The sequence below is a fragment of the Galeopterus variegatus genome, unplaced genomic scaffold, assembly GCF_000696425.1.
Source record: "Galeopterus variegatus unplaced genomic scaffold, G_variegatus-3.0.2 Scaffold20, whole genome shotgun sequence".
NCBI lineage: Eukaryota > Metazoa > Chordata > Mammalia > Dermoptera > Cynocephalidae > Galeopterus > Galeopterus variegatus.
In genome coordinates this window covers 1,005,063-1,027,468 of record NW_007726131.1, presented here as the reverse complement: position 1 = coordinate 1,027,468, position 22,406 = coordinate 1,005,063, and the positions used below count along the sequence as shown (strand labels likewise).

The 22,406-nt window shown below is 38.7% G+C and overlaps 1 protein-coding gene across 2 annotated transcripts in view; it reads right to left on the bottom strand.

The window, feature by feature from the left end:
• Positions 1–16,515, bottom strand: part of PUS7 (pseudouridylate synthase 7 (putative)) — a 33,555-nt gene extending 17,040 nt beyond the window's left edge. Inside the window, exons 1-7 of one of the 2 annotated variants that reach the window (XM_008567968.1) lie at positions 16,079–16,482; positions 15,039–15,123; positions 14,804–14,905; positions 12,287–12,431; positions 7,421–7,438; positions 5,892–6,003; positions 4,122–4,199 (exon numbers count right to left, since the gene is read on the bottom strand). In XM_008567968.1, the coding sequence (XP_008566190.1) occupies positions 4,122–4,199; positions 5,892–6,003; positions 7,421–7,438; positions 12,287–12,431; positions 14,804–14,905; positions 15,039–15,123; positions 16,079–16,476 (938 nt within the window). In that variant the 5' untranslated portion in view covers positions 16,477–16,482. Of the gene's footprint in view, positions 1–4,121; positions 4,200–5,891; positions 6,004–7,420; positions 7,439–12,286; positions 12,432–14,803; positions 14,906–15,038; positions 15,124–16,078 lie in introns of both variants that reach the window. The other variant, XM_008567977.1, reaches the window with a different exon arrangement.
• Positions 16,516–22,406: the final 5,891 nt, after the last annotated feature.

The window sequence follows — 22,406 nt, the reverse complement described above, 5'->3', positions numbered from 1 at the left end:
TTTTTTTTTTTTTTTTTTTTTTTTTTTTTTTGAGATAAAATTAACATAACATAAAATTCACCATTTTAACCATTATACAGTTTACACTTCAGGGGGTTCTAGTATACTAGTATATTCACAATGTTGTGCAATTGTCACCACTATCTTATTCCAGAAGATTTCCATCACTTGAAAAAGAAACCCCATACCTATTCAGCAGTCACTCCCATTCCCTCTCCCTGCAGCCCTTGGCAACCATTAATCTACTTTCTGTCTCTATAAAGTTTCCTATTTTGAACATTTCATATAAATGGAATCATACAATATGTGACCTTTTGTGCCTAACTTCTTTACCTAGTATAACGTTTTAAAGGTTTATCTATGTTGTAGTATATGTATCAGTACTTTATTCCTTTTTATGGCTGAATAATATTGTTCATTCTTGAATATACAACAGACATCTATTTCTGAATCCCACCAGCACAGCAAAAAGCAAGAGCTATGGTGTGGGAGCTCCCTGAGAAAAGCTGGAACAGAGGTGACAATGTCTTCTTGATACTACTCACAGTTTTTTAATTCTGATGTTCCTAGATCAAGCTCTTTGGTTGTAAATTCACAGCAAACTGAGTGAATGACTAGGGAATATGAAAATCTCACTTTTAAACATCAGGAGCCAAACTAAGCAGCATGTTGCACAAAAAAACCTTTATTAACAAAGCCAGGGAAACACTGGCCCAAGCTCATAAGGGAGGCTGGCAGGAGCAGACAGGAAAAGAAAGAAATCTTTCTGCATGAGAATGTTCCTGTTTGAGATCCTGTTAAAATTACAACGTGGCTTCAGAGTTACAGGAAGCTAAAAAGAAATGCTGCTTATCCCCAGGATCGATCAATTCAGCAATAATTAAAATCCTTGTGTGACAGAGTAGGTTTATCCTGTTCACCAGTTCTCATGGGAAAGGCCAATCTGCCCACCCCATGAATCCATTAAGCAAACTAAGGGTGTAGCCTGTATCCGTGAGATAAGTTCTATGTGCTTTCCAAAGGCCAACATTTGGGTGTTTAACATGGTTTCTTACTAAGTCAACAGGAAGATGATAAAGGCAGCAAAAGTCTGTGAGGGTATAGCAACGTTCTGATCAAGTACGACACCTGCTGGCTGATCAAGGAGAGAGCGAAGTATCTTCAGTCTCCAAATAGTCAATGATTTCACATCACAAAATGCAAAATAATGAAACACCATTCCTCAAATCAAATGATTTTTCCCCCCTAATCATAACACTGTGCTGGGAAGGATTCTGGGGAAGGAAACTGGTACCACATTTCTGCAGTGCAATTAGGTTTTGCTATCAAAAACCACTAGAATTTCTGGGCCAGTCTGTGGCTCACTAGGGAGAGTGTAGTGCTGATAACACCAAGGCCATGGGTTTGGATCCTATATAGGGATGGCCGATTGGCTCACTGGCTGAGTGTGATGCGACAACACCAAGCCAAGGGTTGAGATCCTCTTACCGGTCATCTTTAAAACAAACAAACAAAAAAAACCCACTAGAATTTCATATTCACTTTAAGTCACTAATTCCACTGCTAAGTTTATCTAAATAAAGTTATCACAGATGTGTGTCAAGATTTAGCTATGAATATGTCTGTCATGAACTTTCTTATTATAGCAAGAAACAGGAAACAATGTAAACATTCAAAAATAGAGTAATAGTTAATAAACCAGGATATATCCATATATTTAAATATATTCTGCCATATACTAACAGAGAATGAGATACATCATTTATTGTTTGCAAGAAAAGAACACTTTATATAAATATTTTGGTTTAAAAGGGAAAAAAAAGTTCCTCAAAAAATATATTCCAAGCTATGAACAAGGCAATCTCTGAGGGAGCACAAATATGCAGAACTTTCATTTTCTATCTCATTCTTTCTGTGTTGAAAACAAAATAAACCAATTAATTTTTTTTTATTTGGAGAAATATTCACAGAGCCAGCCAGCCAGCCAGCTAGCTAGCCAGAAATCACAGGAATTGACTACAATATTTTAGATACCAAAGAGAAAGCTAGAACCTTCTGTTGTGTCCTATACCCACAGAGCATTGGAAAGCCTAAGCCCTCAAAAACCACTGCTCCTCCACCCCATTCTTCTTTCTGGTGAGCCCACTGGCCGGTTACCCACAGAAGCTATTTCAAATCTCCACGCTCTTTTCAAGTTCCCTTACCCACTCCTGCCCCTTCTCTCTCAGAAGAGGATTCCCTGTTCTATGTGTCACAGGGAGAAAAAGAAACTAGGCCAACAGGTGGGAACACCATCATCTTCACATATCTCCTCCTGCTCTCTTGTTCTTCAGTGGCTGCTGGTATGGGGATGCGAACCCTCGACCTTGGTGTTATGATACCACGCTCTCAACAACTGAGCTGACCAGCCGGCCCCCTTCTTTCAAATACATCCACATTTGCACACAGCACTAGAAAAGTGATGGAGAGAAGATGCTCTTGCTTTGTTTTTCCTACATCATGCCACTGTCGCAAGGTCAGGAAGAAATGGACAGGAAGAACCCCTTAGGATCAACTAGGAGCTCAACCACTACATTATTTCAAGTGAATCAGAAAAGTGATGGAAAAGAAGCCAGACTGGAAGGGATTATGGGATAAAGAGGAGGAGATACCATGTCAAATTCTTTACGAAAAAGATGGGGGAATTACAAATAAATACATGTACTTATTTCAAGTGGAGACAGCAGACACAGATGACTTTTTTTAATTGCAATGTAACTGACATACAGTAAACTGCATGTATTTAAAATGTACAAGTTTTGACCTATGTTTAAGCCCATGAAACTATCACCATATTCAAGATAAGAATACATCACCCCAAAAAGTTTCCTCCTGCCTCTGTGTCATTTTTCCCTCTCAGCACTCCTTACTTCAGGAGGTACACTAAGGCAAAAGCTCAAGTTTGTCTGACTCCACACAGCTATTGAATTCATCCTTTCCCTTTCACCTTCACTGCGACCAACTGGGTTCAGACCCCTCTTCTCTCTCCCCAGAATATGGCAATAGCCCTGGTGTCCAGTTTCATTCATCTTCTTCCACCTACAATTCCTAATCCAACCTCTCTACATATCTCCCCATGTTTAGATTAAGGTCAAGTCAAAGAGCCTTAAATTGATCTACAGGGCCCTTTAGGATCCAGATCCTCCTACCCATCAAGCCTCATTTCTTACCGTCTCTCACAAAATGAAAGTACATGCCAGCTATCAAATGTGCTATGCTCCCTGATTCTTTTCCTATGTCTTTTCATAAACTGCTTTCTTGGTTTGGAACAAGTAACTCTAGACCCTTCTTAGCCCCAGGAAATGCCCACTCATCCTTCTAGAATCTAGGCCAGTGGTTTTCAACCAGGGGAAATTCTGCCTCTCAGGAGATATCTGACAATGTCTGGAGACATTTTTTGTTATCACAATTGAGCAAGGAGGGGGCTGCTACTGTCATAAAGTGGGTAGACACCACTGACGCTGCTGAACATCCTGAAATGCACATGATGGTTCCCACAACAAAGAACTTTCCAGCCCAGAAAGTCAATAGTGCAGAGGTTGAAAAGCCCTGATCTAAATTAAAACTCGAGCATCCCCTTCTCTGTGACAGCTTTCTCTGCCTGCCTTCCACATCAAGTCCCACGCTTGTTGCCAGGCATACCTAATACCCAAAGTATACTTCTACGTCAGCATTTATCTCACTGATTTACTTTTCTGTCTGCCCCATTAAATTATAATTGCTTCAAAAGCAGAGACCATCTTTTCTTATCTGAAGATCTCTGGTATATAACAAAAAGCTCGTTCACTGTTTCGTAATTACATTTTAAGTAACATACTTATATTTAATAATAAATGAACAAAAGAGAGAAGATAGCACTTATTTTCTTTGCTCTACCACAAAAATCCTTTAAACATTACACAAATAATATATGCTTGACATAAATATTAGGAAATACAGATAAGCAAGAAGAAAAACACAAATAGAAAAGTAATTTTTTTAAAGAGGCAGAGGCACAAAAACCCCACAAAGTAAATTTGAGAACTCTGAAAAGTAGTGGTAGAATTTTTACAATTCAAATCCTGTCTGTACTCTCTACTTACTTGAGAACAGCAATCTCTTGAACTGTTATAGCCCTTTTATCTTTGGTTCCCATGTAGGAGAATATATTTGGCTTGACTCTGGTGAAACAGAAATAAAACCATCTGAAGTCACATACCATTGGAAATCATATTTCTCATAATTTAAGTTTCAAAATAAATTTACTTAAAATCATAACAGAATAAGAAAAAAAAGGAGAAACTTTATTTAAAAATAAGTCCAGGAAAACATAAATTAATATTCAAGCTGAAAAGTAAATGACGCCCAAACAATTCTCTTCTTAGCAGTGCTTGACTTAGAACATTTGTGGCTTTAGTGAATAACTGATGTTGTTCAAAGACTTGGCTAGCCAGTAATAAGAAGAAAACAATGCTCTTCCTGTTGGATTACATACAATTCATTAGATTACATAAAACTGTGAAAGAAAAACCCATTCTAGAGATATAATGCACCACTTTGAAATTTTTTTATCTTCAATTTTTAAAACGTTAGTAATAGTGTGAATTTTCGCTAAACGCATGCTATTGCTCTGTATCAAAAAAAAGCCAAACGGTGAAACAGGAATCTGAATAATTTTGACATGAAGGTGTAAGTAAGCTAGTTAACTAAGAAGTATTTTATGAACTTAAAGGAAAAAACTCACGAAGTATTTTATAAACTTAAAGGAAAAGGGAAAAAACAGGGATTTCTTCAACCCTGAGCAATTCTCAACTCCAGAACTCAGAGGAATTCCCTCCCCAGTTGTCTATTCCCCTGTCAGGAATGGTCTATTCTCCAGGGAGCAGGTATAGACACGGTACCACAGACTCTCCCAGGGAGCTCTTAAATAGAGTAAAATAAATTGTTACTTAATTGCATACTGTGTGTTACGGGCTGAACTGTGTGTCTCAGCCAAAATTCATGTGTTGAAGCTCTGAACCCCTAGTACCTCAGAATGTGACTGTATTTTGAGATATAGCCTTCAAAGAGGCAATTAAGTTAAAATGAGGCCATTAGGGTGAACTTTAATTCAATCTGACTGGTATCCTCATGAGAGGAAATTTGAACACACACAGACACACCAGGTGTGCACCGAGGAAAGGCCATCTGCAAGCCAAGGAGAGAGTCTTGGAAGAAAAACCAAACCTGCCAACACTTTGATCTTGGGACTGCTAGCCGCCAGAAATCTGAGAAAATTAATTTCTGGTGTTTCAGCCACCCCATCCCTGGGATTTTGTTATGGCAGTCCTAGAAAACTGATATACTGGGTTACCATATTTCAGCTGATTTAGAAAGCAAATTTCCGTAGCATTCAGATTAACTGTGGTGCCTGTTGCTGTTTCCATTTTTAAAAAGCTTAGGCACCCTACCTACCCTCAGAGACCTAATCTCTGCTATAGTTGCATTCTTCTGAGAAAATCTGATTGGTTTCAGGAGCTCTGAGTCAGTCTTCAGGAATTGAGAGGACCCAGTTTGGTAAAGCCAACTTCTGCAACCACATCAAAGTATGGACTTTCAGGGGAGAAAGTCAATTTTTACTTTAAGCTGGATGGACTGGTAACTCTCAACTGTATGTGAACTATTTACTTAAAGAATTTCCATCTTGAATTATTGGCAATATGCATGGGGTAAAAAAAAAAAAGTAATTCACTTATTGCCTAAGAAAACTATCATTGGGAGGCATGTGTGCTAACCATGGTTTATGTTCCTGCTCCTTTTTCTATTAGCATGGAAAGAGGAAAATACATTCCTGTTGTTTTAACTTTGTATAGGCACAAGAACAAGATACTAACCTTAAATATTTGGATAGTACATTAATAGCATCCATGGTGTCTTTGTTTTCCTTGTATAGAACGAAGTGGCAGTAACTTCCCCTAGATCTTGGCCAAGAATGTTTTCTTGGATCTTAAAAACAAAAAATTAAATGTTATATAGACCATAATAAAAGTTATTTGAGTTTTTTCTTATAAAACCCTACAGAGATCATTCTGAACCTTTGAGTGGGAAATCAGACCTGGTCGGACAGGAAAAATAGGTATGTGGTTACAGCTCTGTTAACTACAGGTACCAAACATCCTAAAATTGGACACTTAACATTATCTGTATTTAAAATCAAAATGCTGAAATACAAGTGGTGTGACAATGATTAAGGCTAGCCAGTGATCTTCACGCAGGAGATATGTGGAGGAGGCCCACCGTGACTTTATCAGCATGTATCTGCCAGGACATCGACTGGCTCTCTAGAGCACATGCAGTCCAGAGGGAAACAGCAGTTACTGGGAATCAACAAGTCTTGCCTTACATCCAGACGGGGTGCACACAAAGCAGGCTCGATGCCTTACACTGGGGTGGAGGTGGATAAAGCTTGTGAGGAGCTGCCTCAGTGACACGATGAGACTTTCCAAGGGCCACTTACATCACGGAAGTTTGCCTAATGTCTGCAAATGTCTATTTGACAGAGACAGCAGCTGGCACTCAAGACCTTATTGTCATTTCCAGGAAAAAAGAAACTTTAAAAATTAAACCAGGTTAAATACTAATTTCTGAGCTAGTGTTACTTTGATTATTCAACTTTTTGGAGACTGACAAACACTGCATGACTTTGGAGAACCTGGTTTTTCAGACTGTTCTTTTAATCAAATGTTCTAATACTGTAATCTAGAAAAATATACTTGAACAATATAAGATTTACACTGAAGCTGCTCAAAGAGTCTTTCAAAAAATCAATACTTTGGGAAAAATATGTAAGCCACAACCACATTTCGCAGAAATTGTATGTTCATGAGTCTTGTGTGACACAGAGCTGCAGTTGTTATGTAAACAACACACCTAGTTCATTTGATTTCTGTAACTCCATGAAAGAAAAATATTTCATACAATCCCTAGAGTCCTCTTTTAAAAATGTTCCTTATCTTTGTCCCTAAAATAATCCTTTTGAATGAACTCATGAATCCTTTATCTTCAGAGGCTTAAAATATTCCTGGTACTGAAGTTACTTGGATACCTGGCTTTATCAAGGCAAAAGCACTGCTTGATAGGTTAATGATGTCAGCTACGATGTAAAGAAGAATCAATAAACCATCTCAGAAAATTGCCATAGCACGTATGCCTAGTAAATTACTTTTCCTTCTAAATATGTATTTCTTTAGCTCCTGGTATGGTGTGAACTCCTCACAATTTCCTCAGAAAATTGTGAGTAGGAACATCATTTTTGGTTTTCCTTCCCACTCGTTACCAGTTAAGCAAAGTTGTCTATTCTGAGCACTTGTGACAAAATCATTGGCATTTCATTTTACCTACATGAAACACCAACCGCTCTTACCTGCTGCAGTTCTGACCTCTGTCCGAATGCACAGCATAAAGATCACAAGAGAGGAATGTTTAATTTCTAATCATATTAAAGTGCTTTAGAGGTGAACATGCAAATGATCGCATGGTAAGTTTATACCCAGAACTGCTATAGTACCTGGTAGTTATGTGGTGGGTTAACAGACATGTAGACAGTGATGATGGGATGTTGTGAAGGCAAACAGGGAACAAGCAGAAAACTCACCTACAGGTACAGCCTCCCTGTCTCAATCCCTTCGCAATGGGCATGTCAGTTTATCTTCAAAGCTGCACTATCTGTACCCATGGCATGTAGCAAAAAGTTTTAAGAATGGATATCAAATGCTTACCCATCCAGATATTTATTTTCTTAAATATGGGAGAAGCATTTGTGATTATCTTTTGGTGGTGAGACTGCAGGTAATTACTGTTTTGCTTTGTGCTTTCTGTTTTATGAGTTTCCTGCTTTGAATTATAAAGATTTTTTATTTGTAAAATGTTGAATGATTATTACAAAAAACAGTTCTCAAAGTTCTCTAACTTACAGACTAAAAGAGATTTAAGAGATGATTTAAGTGACGTCCATTGAGTGCAATGTTCTGACCATTATTTGAAGAAGCCACCTGTATGTAAGAGACATTTTTGAGATAATCAGGGAAAAACTGAACATGCAATGGGTATCAGAAATTAAGAAATTATTGTTTATTTTACTAGATGTGGTAATGATTTAAGGTTTTAGTCCTTATCTAGCAAATATATACTGAACTATTTATGAGTGAAATGATGTGCTCCATACAATTTGCTTTAAAACGTTCCAACAAGAAAAAAAAAAGGGAAGGATAGATCTAACAACAGAATGTTATAATCTTGAAGATGGTTGATGGGCACAGAGGGGTTCCATATTCTATTTCCTCTTTCTGTGTGCACGTTTGAAAATGTCTGTAATAAAAAGTTTGAAAAAACACTTGTGGTAAAAATTGATAAAGTGTAGCTACATTTTTTCCTTAACTACCCCTTCAGTGCATTCACAATTAAGAATAATGGCAAGAAATAAATGAAGCCACAAGACTTAAAAACTAAATGCTATTATACCTTAAGAGAAACCATGACAACTGAGTTTTGGCTCACAAGCATGCTTCTATTAGCAAATTTGAGCATTGAGCATGCATATAATTATCTCCTCTGCAAATAACAGACACAAGTATTCTTTTTCTAACTGCACTCAATATACAAAATACTAAGCATATGCATTGATTAACTGGGCATATTTTGAATAAGGGAAAATCAATAAGTCTCAACTTATTTTGGGCAATTTGTTTGATTCAACCAGTGAGAATGCCAAGTAGAATATACTTAGCTTTACAACTTAAGTGAATTTTAAAAAACTTTCAGACATTTTCGAGACATTCTGATTTATAATGCAAATGCAAAGAATTCTCAGGCTGAGTAACATGCTGCCTATTTGCAGAAGGTTGCTTCTACCTTCGGAAGGTCTGATGTGGCAGCCCCAGTCTATTTGAAATAGAAACCAGATAAAAGGGGAAACCAAGTTCAGGATGATTCATGTGTTCAGCACAGAGATCCCCATGAATAAGGAAGATGTTTGTAGCTTGAGAAAGATGACAGGATGGGGTAGCATGCAGAACATTCTTTCCTTCTTATTCAAGGCCATTCCCATTGCTGCACCCCTGCACACCAACCTTTAAGCTTCCTCAGGGATTGTGCTCCATCCATTATCTTTATTTTATAACTTTCCTCTCTGAATTTTCACCCTCCCTCTCCTCTGGCTCTTTCCCTTCAGCATATAAATATGCTCATGGCTCTTCCATCTTAAAAGCCAAGCTTACGCCCCTTTCTCCTTAACTATGATCTCCTCCTTTATCCTTTTCTATACAACTTATCTGAAAAAGCAGTCTGTATGTTCTACCTTCCATGTCAACCTACCATGTAATCTGGTTTCCAACCTCATCATTCTACTAAAACTGCTCTGGCAGAAACACACTAATGATTTCCATTTTGCTAAATTTGATGAACAAGTTTTGGAGTTGTTACATTGCTAAACCTATCTATAGCATTTTCCACTGCTGGCCACCCCGATGATTGGAATTCTCTATTCCTTTGGATTCTGTAACACCAGTCTCTCCCAGAGAGCTCCTTTGTACCTGCCTGGCTCTTCCTCCTGATCTCTATAAATCCCTAGATCCAGGTATCCCTCCTGGGAACCATTCATTTCAGAAAGTATAGAGAACCTGTACATACCACATGGCAGAATTTTTTTTTTTTTTTTTTTACTTATGGCTTTAAAAACAAGTTTTTAGAAGCATTTGGAATGTATACTATCTCAAAATATAATTTACCTGCTTATATAATGTTATAATAGTTGTATGGTATTTTCAGAAAAATACCACATATATGCTTTGGTAGGTAAAGCAATGTGCCCCATCAGACTGCCTTAACACAAAATAATATCTGAGTATCAACTGCTAGTAATTTGTGGTGTTTGGGCACCATGATTTAGAATCTACACATCCTATGTTTTAAGATGTAAGGCTCCATTTGAGAAAAAGTTAGGTTAAGAATACAGCAAATTTGCTAGATAATGTATAACTCACCAATAACAATTTATATCAAGGTTTGGTAGTAAAGGAACTTAAAAACGTTACAAATTGCACAGCTTTGCAATGAAGCTTTAAGGCAAGGTGGCCCAGGAGGACAAACTGTCATTGATGTTGGGATTTATCTGCAGGGCCAGCTCTCCCTCCTTTCCTAGTGGTGTTTACTTTGGGGCACTCTCAGCTTGCGGACGGGAGAGCTGGATCTGTAAAACATGAATGCAGGCACCTAAGTGACTGTCTGGGTCAGGGAACAGCCTTCTGTGAGCAAGTGGGAGAGAACAGCTGAGAGGGCAGAGATTTACTCCATCTTTGACTCAATGTCATAACACCTCAAGCCCAAAGAGGACTGGATCTCTACGTAAGGGTTGATCCAATCTGACCTGCCATCATGCTTCTTTTTAAAGTGAGAAATTCATTTTTTGGACTTCTCAGCCTCAGAAACTGTAAGCAATAAATTTTGTTTCTTTATAAATTACCCAGTTCCAGGTATTTTGTCATAACCAACAGAAAAGGACTAATATAGTGGATGTGGCATACCTAAACAGAGAAAGTGTGGATAAGGACAGAACCTGAGAGATCTGGCACCAGTCACTTAAGGAAGGGAAAGTGTGGAAAAACTGTAATGGCCACCTAGGCCTGTAAATGTCCTGCCTCCCCTCACAAAACCTAGCATCACCAAAGAAATGATGGTCATTTCCAAAAAGCAATCAGTCAAAAAAATACAATTTTAGCCTTTTCCATTCTGCTTCCTTATGAACAGATGGAGCAGAATGAGACCTTGTCTTCTTGCCTTTGCAGAGGGCAGCTGGCCACACGCTGTGGACCAACTTGGGCTGCCTCTCTGGAGGGAACGTCTCCCCAGCAGCTTTCTACAGAGAATTGCGACCAAATGCCCTAAGGCACCGTTGTATATAGTGAGCCGCCTTCTCTCCCTCACTTCTAGGATAGTTATGAGCTACATGCCACCCTTGGGAGAACTGAAAAAACGATCACTCAAATCACTTTCCACTAGGCTTACTTCGCTTGAGCAACCTTGGCTGCAGAAAGGCTGCCAAGGTAGTATTTTACTCTGTGACCCAGACATTAAAGAAATACATAGTAACGACGCCATTAGTTTGTGGATTGAAAAGTGATGAATAATTCATGCCGTAAGCAGTTCATTTCTCCTTTCGGTATCCATTGAGAAATGGCCTCCAACCTGCACCATCTCCTCCCCAACCACTCAGTTTCTCATTTCTATATCACTATCCAGACTTGCTGATTTGACTAGATTATTTTCTCAGGCATAGCTAAACCTGATTTCTGCTCCCTTTTTTCTTATATCCTCTCATTTTACTAGAATCATGGTTATAAACAGTTAAGGCTTCATCTCTTCACAGTATTATCTTTTAAATTAACCTAAGAGAATACTGACAAAGTCCTAATGGTTTGAACAGTCTTGCGACACAGCTCTAACAAATATATCTAGAAATAACTATTCATTAACAGGGACCATCACTAGTTTGGGAGCAGGATGAGAAAATAACTTTTTCCTGCTGTAATTTTCATTAAAATTTTATTGCTGATTTGATAGGTAAAAGAAGAAAACTACCAGATTTTTCTTAAAAGTTATATGCAAATAGAAATTTTTAAGGCTGTAGAAAACATATTAGAACATAAAAAAGCAATTCACTGACAACATACCCATTTCAAATGAATGATATGCAATGAAAGATAGGTTTGGGTGAAGGGGCGACTTTCTATATATAATCCACACTTTTTATGTCTGAGTGGAAAAGATGCTCACAGTTAGAAAGCAGAAACTCTTTCAATATCGGGACCTTGCAGAAAATACACCACTGGGATAAGTGACAGGTGTTTTTTTTGTTCATCGGAAAGCTTTCTTTCTTCTGTTAAGAACATAGAATAAGCAATAATCCTTCCCTCTTCTTCTTGAATTGCCACTCAGCCTGCTCTGCTCCCCAGGGAACCTATCAAGTTCCTAAGCCTCTCTTAGGAACCACCATGATTTCAACAAATCTTTACTCACATAAAAGACCTAATGCCCCTATACCAGACAGACAGGCTGCAGGACCGCTCTGGCATTTGAAATGACAACATCGGCCCTCTCTGAAGGCGTGACATGATGAATATCCTTCTCTGAGCAACGGCAGAGTACCCTTGAACGCGAACAGGCAAGGTGAACTAGAAGCAGAGTCTGTCTCTCACTGCCTGGCAGGAGAAAGCTGGGTCACTCACACACTTACTTGCCAAAGCCTTTTTTCCAGCTGCATGGTAGGCTACAATGTATTTCTTCCCCTCTCTATCCTCTGTTTTTGTCTCTAATCCTGGAAACAAAGATTTAATAGCTTGATGGATGACGGTTCTTCTCTCTTTGGTGTCTTCAATAACCTATTAAAAACACGGATAGTGATGCCACTAATTTTACAGACATTAAATAGGGAAATGATATAGTCAATTAGTAAGAACACTGCTCATCTTATTAACTATGTGAAATAAAAGAAGTTCTTCGGTGCAATTTCAGAAATATTTCAGAGCTTTGAGAAACTGCGTATCGTATGAGCCTGTTGCTGTTGCTTGAGCACGTCCATCTTCCAGGCACTGCCCCAAGCACTTCACATCCATTGTTTTATTTAATCTTCTCCACCTTCCTACCATACCACCATTATATGTATTTAGAGATGAGGGAAATGAGGCTGAGAGAAGTTACAGAACATGTCTGTTATATAGCTGGAGGGTGATATATCTGGAATTGAAATCCAGGCTATCTGCCTCTGGAGCCACCAATCCTAGATGCTCCCTCTCAGGCCTCTTCTGGACACATATCTCAGGGCTCACACATGAAAATGTAGGAAAGTCAAGCTTTTCGGTATGTCAGAAAGTCGTCCCTCGAACAGTTCAATTGATATCTACTGCATACTGAATTCCATTCTATAATAAATGATTTTATAATGAGGTTCTAGCATACTGGTTCATGATAAAGAAAAATCAACATAAAGAAATGTAAACTTGTTACACAACTTTTGCAGTTTCTGAATGTGTCTCATGTCTCACACTAAGAAATACATTTTACCTCTTTACTCAAAAACCACAGTGTGTGTGTGTGCCTTACTAAAAAAATTCAAAAAATTTCCACAGAACAATACTCATGCTTACCATGTGCAATGCACGGATATTTTCTATTTTCATTTTTAAAAAAATGCTGGTTGAGACCCACTAAATTGATTTCATGACTCACTAATGGGTTGCAACCTGCAAGCTGAAAACATTGAGATATACTCCAACTGCTACGGGCTAAACTTGACAATATTTTAACAAAATATAAAAGAAAACAAACTACACTGTAATTATAGATAAGTGATTTCTTCATATCAAAAAGTGAGTCTAGATCTAGAATTACTGAAACAGTGAGTTGAAATCATGTTTGTGGGTACGAATATATATTTAGACCTCAAAAATTCAGAAAGTCATTCCTCCTCATTTTACAGATGAGGAAATTTGCCCATAACTTATGCCCTTTAAGGGTAAAAACCTTCAGTATGGCTTAATCATAGTTTTTAAGATAATAGTTAATTTTGCCAAGTGTGTAGGAAAATACATATCACAGGGCTAGGATAGACCACCACACTGCACAAGCAAGAGAAAACTGGACCATCCTCCTGGATTGCTCTCAAAACCTATTCCCTATCTTGTGGTCTAAGACTCTTAAAATCTTGTAACATATTTGACTTGCCACAGATACCACCTAGAGCTGCTCTGCCCAATACAGTAGCCACTAGCCACATGTGCCAACCCAAAACTTGAAAAGTGGCTAGAGTTTGAATTGAGACGTACTATCAGTGTAAAATAACAATGGATTTTGTAGACTGCACAGGAAGAAAAAGAATGTCATTAAGATATTAAGATATCTCCTTAATAATTTAAAAAATATTGAATATATGGTGAAATAATAGTTTGATCGTATTAGGATAAGTAAAATATACTGTTACAATTAATTTTACCTTTCTCTTTACTTTTTAAAATACGGCAACTAGAAAATTGAAAATTAAACATATGGCTTGCATTATAATTTCACTGGATAGCACTAATCTAGAAGAATAAAATTTCCATAACATAAAGCACTAAAGTGGCATTTACTATTCTAGCAGCTGAGATCTCCTTTTCTCAAATAGTAGAGAAGACCTAGGTTGAGCATTCTCCCTTATCTCTGTCCCCCAGTTCCTCCCCCTCCCAGTGCCCCATTTGGGACCAAGAAGCTGTTAGAACCAGAGCCTCCTGATCAGGACCACACATCTGATTGTCAGGCAGCAGTGATCCTGTTACAGTAGACACTACATATACAACTGTCACTCTATAGTTCTAAACCACAGATTTCTTTGTTGATCTGTGGTCATTAAAATTTTTTAAACAAAAACATAACTTTTTTTTTTTGTTATAGTTTATCTGGCTACTGGTTATTTGCCCCTGGTAAAAACGTTTTTATCAAGGGTTCAGATCCCATACCGACCAGATGCCAAAAACAAAACAAAAAACTTTTAGTGTAATGCGCTTTTAAATCAAATAGGGCAAGGTCACCCTTTTGTTAATCACCGTAATTTTTCCAATGAACATTTATTAACATTCACCCAGAAAGAAGGAACCAAAACTCTAAAAAAGCACTAGCTAGTCAGCTCAGTTGGTTAGAACATGGTGCTGATAACATCAAGTTCCAGAAAGAGTTCAAAACTCTAAAAAACCTTTTCACATATGTTTGCACTATTTACCTCGATGGCAACACTAGTTTCCTTATTTTTAAAAAGCTGGAGCTCTTCCAATTGCTGCTTTTCTTCAGCTGTCAAAACCGTAAATGCATCTTCAGAAGGGTCCTTTGAAATAACCACGAGAACTCACAGTGAGTCATACACAGAACTCAAGGCTATTAAAGCTCTGTACCTCTATGATTTCTAGGAAATGTTATTTTTATACAGAAGGTAACTTTTGCTAGAGAGCTACTTCTACCTCCTCATCCACTGGAACAGACAAGTCATCCAAATGGCTGATCTGTCCATCTTTTCCTATTTCATGAACAACGAAGTCAGAGTATCTGATGAAAAGAAAACAAGAACTTTCAGAGAATTAACACTTTGTTTCCTATTGATTGCAGGATAAAGATTATCAACAGTAAGTTTTTCTATGATGCAAAACAAGGCATTAAAAAAAATCTTAGGTGAAAAGTCATATGGAATTATTTTTTCTGGTTTCTTAATAAATGCTGAGCCACACCATGGCTCAGATTTTATACCAGATCTTAAAGAAAAGACCCTTTGAGCTTCTAGAAATTATTCCAGAGAAGTGCATAAACAAAAGCTTATTAACATTACCTTATGATGATTATACAGTGCATACTTAATTACATCATAAAATATAGAAAATTATTAACTAACTCAGAACACAGTAAGTCTATCACGAACTACCTTAAAACTTACCTTTACATTACATACTTAATACACATTATTTAAAATCCTCTCAACAACCTCAATGTGGTGTTATGATCCATTTTTTCAGATGAGGATGCTGAGGTTCGAAGGAGTTAAGTAACTATTAAGTGGCTGAACTGGATTCACACCCAGATCTATTTGGCTCCAAAGACCACCTTCTACTGTAGATGTGGCACATTTGCATCAAAGAGTTTAAGATTATAAGACAAATTTAGGAGAAAATTGAAACCGTTAAAAAAAAAAAGTATCTTAATGAAATGACCAGCATCCATCTACATATTAATGATGCATGCCACCAGAAAATTATTCTTACTTACTCAAACAGTTCTGGGAAGAATCTTCCCTTGATAAGTACTGACCATGCTTTCTATTATTATAAAATATTAAAAAATTCAAGGCCATTTACTCATTTAGGCAGCTTTCCTTCGTCTTATTCCTTTTTGATCATCAGTGTAAACAATCCTTGAGGATAAAAGCTAAATGAAAGAATATATTGCTGATTTCTTTCTAATGAAAAAAACTAATACGACTAAAATAACTTTATTTATAAACTAAACATACCTTTCTTTTAAGATTCCTGAGAATCCTTGATGAGAACTTACAAACTTGGTAATGCCTACATCAACTTCAGTGAGTCCATGCTTCATCATGTCTGCAAAACTCTCTGCTTCTTCCTCCTCCTCCTCCTCCTCCTCTGAAAGGCCGTCTTCCTCCTCCTCCTCCTCCTCCTCTTCTCCTCCCAACTGAGCATCAGAATTCTCTTTACCTTTCCGGGCACTTACAGCTTCGGGCAGCCCAAGCACGTTTTCAATGCTGGGTAGAGAGTCATTCTCTAGCCTGTCCTGACCTTGGGTCAGACAACATACAGAGACCTTCTGTCTTTTTGTCTCCTCAGCTGGGGCTCCGTTATCATTATCTTCAACAACGAGGGACCCACGTTTCAGCGACACACCAGTCATTCCTGTCATCTCCATCTTTAAGTCTCCAACAAAACATTTAAGAGAGCCTTTTAGGAAGGAGGAAAGAGTAGGAAGTAACAATTACCTTTAAAGAAGTCAGTTTCAGCAAACAGAGGCATAGTTAACTTTGTTCATAGGGTCCTAAAAATCATTTATTGCAATAATCCTTCCTGATGTTGGTATATACTGTGGGACAGAAAACAAGCACAACACTTCTGCATAGAATTTGAAGTGTGCATCAAAAGCTTTAAAAATATGTATGTTCTTCGACCCAGAAATACAACTTCTAGGAATTTATCTTAAGAAAATAATTAAAGTGCTTAAAGTTTTAGCTGTAATGATACTCATCTCAGTGCTATTTTACATTAGCAAAAAATTCAGAAAAATGAAGTCTGGGTCGTAAACTGAACAATATGTAGAAACGACTGTCTAGAAACTGGAAAAGGTGGTTACTTCTAGGAAAGGATTTAGGTAGCTGGGGACAGAAGCAGGACACTTGCTGTTTTCACTGAACACCATAGTTGTATCACTTGAATTTTGTTTCATGTACAAGTGTGAGGTATCCTTTCAAAAAACTGATTAAAACTGACATCCAAGCACATTCATACCAAACCACATTAAAAAACAACATCAACAACAAGGGGGATGGGGAGTTGTATAACGGTTATAGAGTTTTAGTTTTGCAAGATGAAAAGAGTTCTGGACAGTGATTGCATAACAACATGAATATACTTAACACTACTGAACTGCACACTTAAAAGAGGTTGAGATGGTAAATTTTGTTATATAAATTTTACCACAATTAAAAAACAAATAACAAAAAAACCCAAATTATCATTTAACTGGCCCATACACAATGTACTGAGCCAAAGTCTAAGAAGCCTCACATGCTTTCCCAGTACAGAGCAGAGAGGGGTAAACAGGGGGCAATCAAAATAAATACAAGCATCCAGGACCACAAGTGCCTATCTCATTTGATCTTATTTGATGCTCTTGTTAAAATAAGGATAACAATATTAATTATGTAGGAGATGCTAAAGTTAACATACTAATGAACTTCGTAAACATATTCATAAAGAATGTCTAAGTGAGCAGAAAATGAATATTCTAGTTCTTCAGGGTATGGTTAACAAGAAATCCATCTACAGAAGCATCTACAACAAAATAATAACAGTGGTGAACTGAAATTTAAGATATCTTGCCTCACTGTCAAAAATCAAGAAGAAAAAGGAGAGAAAAAGACGAATAGTAAAAAGTAAAAGCAAAAATGGATTGTGACAGCCATAAAAAAAATCAGAGAGTAGGTATAGAAAAATATCAGTAAAAACAATTTCCTTTGACTAAGGTCAAGGGTTCAGATCTCTGCACCTGCCAGCCGCCAAGAAAAAGAAAGAAAAAAAAAATTCCTTTGAAAGACAAAAAGTTAATTAAAGAAAATGGAAGAAACCAAGAAACCAGAACAGAAGTACACCACGAGTAGCTATATAAAAGTATTTCTAATTCAAATAAGAAAGCATTTATTCTTTGTTCTGAGCAAGGTGTAGTTTTTTTTTTTTTTTCTTTTTTGTCTTTTTTCGTGTCCGGCAACAGATTGCAACCCTCAGTGTCGCGCCTGTACCGGACCGGGACCGGCAACGGGATCGCAACCCTCGGTGTTGCTCCCGCACCTCGCTCAGCCAGTGAGCGGGAACCGGTCTGTATGTGGGATCCGAACCCTCGGCGGGAGCACCACTGCGCTCCCAAGCAGCGCAGTGTAGCAGTGCGCCACCGGGCCGGCCCGCAAGGTGTAGTTTTTTTAAAAAAAGAAAAAAAGCTGGTTTATGAAATGTTGATTCTATTTCATTCTCACTTACTACAACAAAGGTGCCCTCACAGAGCTTTCATACAGGTGGAGGAGACAGAAAGGGACCAGGGCTTACACAGAAAATATGGGAACACACAGGAGACATCCGAGGGGGTGAGGGGAGAGTGTCAGAGAAAACCTAAGGGAACACCTGAGCCAATTTTTGAGGACTGCGAAGAGTAAGGTGGTGGAAAAGGGGGAGCAGGGTGTTGGGGTACAGGGTGTAGCATGAGCAAAGGCATGGCTGCACAGGAGAGCACAGAGCGCTGGAAGAACCCCAAGGAGCGCGTCACTTGTTGAGGAGGGAAAGATACAAGGAGAGTATGGAGAAAAAGCTAGGGAGAAAAAGCCGGCGGAAGTCACACCAGGCAAAATAGAGGGAATGACATCCTGAAAACCAAATACTACTGGGTTCACGAGTTAAAAAGATTTCATGGCACCCATGTGAAGAAAAGGCTGAAGCAAAGGGGACAGGACAGAGAGAACATTCAGAACATTTAGGAACTGGTAGGGACAGGACTGGGCGACAAAAGCGGAGGAAAGAGGAAATACTCCAGGATGACTCGGGTTTCCTGCCGTGGGGACCTGAGACAACAGAGTAGCTCTTCCTGATATGGGACTCCAGGAAGAAGAGCTGGTGGTGGAGAAGACAAGCCCACCTATAGACTTGTGGTGTAGATACCCTGGGGATATCCAAGTGGAGATGTCCTGTGGGCAGTCATCATATCGTGCCACACACCGTTACCCAGAAACCTGCAATGGCTCCCCAATGACAGTTCAAAGTCCCTGCTGCCATCACAGGATCTATCAGAAGATCCTGATATTCCAGAAGCCAGAATTCTCAGCAGGGAGGAAAGCACAGCCAATAACAATCATGCACACAGCTTGGCTCAGGGACTTTATGGTCAGGAGAATGTCCACCTCCTTCCCCTTATGCAGAGAAAACATCAGGTCCCCTCCTCAGCAACCATGGAGTCAGATCTAGGTTTTGCCATTTACTAAGTAGGTAACAGCCTCTCTGAGCCTCAGTTTCTTTCTCTGTAAAACTGAAATATCATGACTTGGTCAAAGGTCTGTAATAGCTCCTCCTATCAATGGGTGGTCATTAATATTTATTATGGATGGTTTACACAGCAGAACTGTATTGCTGAATCTGGGAAGTTAAAAAAAAAAGCTACTTATGCTTCCTTTGTTTTCTGGGTTTTCTCCTTCAAATACCATTTAATTTTAAGAGAACCTCAAACACTGCTGACGGCAGACAAATAAACAGGACTTTGGTAGTTGGTTGTCTTTTTCTTGATATTTGTGGACTCTTTTCTGATCTCTTTTTCTTGATATATCTAATTGCAAAGACAAACTCATTAATCTCACTTTTGTATTTCAAATGAAATTATATTTTTCATTTGTTTAAGTCAATAGCCCTATCATAAGCGCATTATTAAAGTATATATATAGCACCAATGATTTAAAATCATTTAGTATATATTTTGCTAAGTTCTGTCCTGTATGCCTAAAAGCTGAGAGTAGAATAGCTGTACAAACTTCTGGACTAGGAGAGGCACAACTCAAATTAGTGTTGTTTTTATAAGCAGGAAAGGGAAGACTGAAATGGAGTGTAATTTTAAAATTGGGGGTGGGGGAGGAGACAGAAGCCCAAAAGAATTTAACGAGAAAGATAAAATAACCTGGACTTCCCTAAGGTGAGAGGCCTAAGGATTTTAGGAAAATCCAAAGATTCTACCTCGGAGATGTAAAGTGACTAGCTGAAGAAAACAGTGGGGGTGGGTAGGTGTTAGCTACCCAGAAATGTTATGCTGCACAAATACTCTGTTATCTTAATTGTCAAGTAAGATCTCTATAGACCAGAAGCCTGAGTCTACTACAAGGAAAAGAATAAACTCCACTGATACTTTCCCACGAACTTAAAGTCTACATATTTCTTTGGAGGAAATGCTAAAATAATGGTTTTTGTTTCCTCTGCACTCCAAACGAGAATAGAAATATTATAATTTTAACAGCATTTTGAAATCTTTTTCATTAAAATATTAGATTCACCAACTCAGCTTTTAAAATCCTCTATACCCACAACAAAAATAAAGTTTAGCACTTTCAAAATTTTAATACAACATGGACAATAGTCCCTTAAAATTATTTCCTCCAAAATGAACATCTGTAAAAGTGCCATATTAGTTTTAATCCTATAATATTCCAAAACCTTCTACAACTTCCACTTTTTAAGTGCATCTATCCTCCATCCTCTGCAAACTGTCAGTAATCCCCCTAGCTCTCACAATAATGAGCACTTTTCTTAGGGCAGAGAACACACCACATTCTAATATGCAAAATCTATCAGAATTGCTCATGCCATAAATATCAAGCATGTCCTATGTGTAGGCACTAGGGGAAAGGGGGAAATTTCCTGCCCTGATGGAGCTTACATTTTATTTGAGCCTACATTTTATCTGACAAAAAAAAAAAAAAAAATCTCAGAACACACAAGCTACAAAGAAATAAAGCAGAGTAAGGGGGCTAAGAGTAAGAGAGGTGTTCTTTAACGAAGCCTCTCTAAGGTGGTGACTTTTGAGCAAAGACTTGAAGGAAGAATTAGACATGAAAAGACGTGTGTGAGGAGCGTTTCAACAGCCTGAACAGTACGTGTAAAGGACTTGATGCAAGAGCAAACTTAAGTCAACCATAAGATTAGTTGGATTATTTCTCTCTCCTACTTGGAGGCAAAAGTTTCATTATCCCCCAGCCTCAACCAAAAGACATGTTCAAAAGGAGTGGTTATACTGGATATATATACAAAGGAATGGAAATCATCATGTCAAAGGGATACCTGCACTCTCATGTTCATAGCAGCACTATTTACAATAGCCAAAATATGGAAGCAAACTAAGTGTCCTTCGAAGGATGACTGGATAAAGAAAATGTAGCACACAACGGAGTACTACTCAGCCATAAAAAAGAATGAAATTCTGCTATTTGCAGCAACACGGATGAGTCTGGAGAAAATTATGTTAAGTGAAATAAGCCAAACTAGGAAAGAGAAATAACACGTTCTCACTTATAACTGCGTGCTGAGAAAGAGAGAGAGGGAGAGAGAAAGAAAGAGAAAGAAAGGAAGAAAGAAAAGACCATAACAATTCCTTGAACTTTCAGAGGGAGAGAACAAACCTAAGGTTACTAGAGATAGCGAGGAGAGAAGGAGGGGGTTTGTGGAGGGACAGGTCGAATAAAGGGCATTAAAAAAATGATGATTTGTAATAATGAATATGCTAATAATAATTTTTAAAAAGGAGTGGTTAAGTTAATAAATATGAACTCTGGCTACTTTTCTAATGATTGAACATAATAATTGACTATCCATCCTCTTTTCGATAGAGGTGTACAGTGCTATTTTTGACAGATCCCTCAAAAGTCAAGGCACCACGAGGCCAGTGAGACATACCTATTTCACAGACTATTAGAGGCTTGGGGGAAAAAACCCTTACTAACCCTTTATTTTAGGAATGAAAAAAGGTGGTCGGACAATGGAACCAAGTATCTGAAAAACTAAGCTCTCTCCCAACCCTGCTTCTTGGCAGACGGTAACTGACACCCAGCCAGTGAAGACGTTCTTGTAAGCCCTCAGTGCGGGGCTGACAGCAGGGCTCTGCGCATTAGTTCCAGCCTGCACAGCAGCACCCCACCCACTCACGGAACGGTCACCGCGCAGAGGGCTGCAGGAAACGCTCCTAGTCTCCAGCCTGCTCTCTCCTACTCCGGACAAGGTATACCAAACAAGCGGTCCCCGAGGGCCTGGCTGGCACATAGTAGGCTCGCCACGAGTAGTGACGAATGACTACCAGGACGAAAGCACGTGGGCTGGATCCTGGAGAAGACCGGCTGAGCGATGGACGGCAGCTGCGGAGGGCTTCGGGGGAAAGGCCGCCTTTCTCTCCTGGCGGGGAGAAGAGTTTAGGGACGAGGCAAAGAAAGGAGAGGAGTGGGAAGGGAACCCTCGGGCTGACAGCGCCGCGGGGGACGAAGAAGAGCGCGAGGACGCGGCGCCCGCTGACTGCCGCCCGGCAGCGGGGAGCGGGGA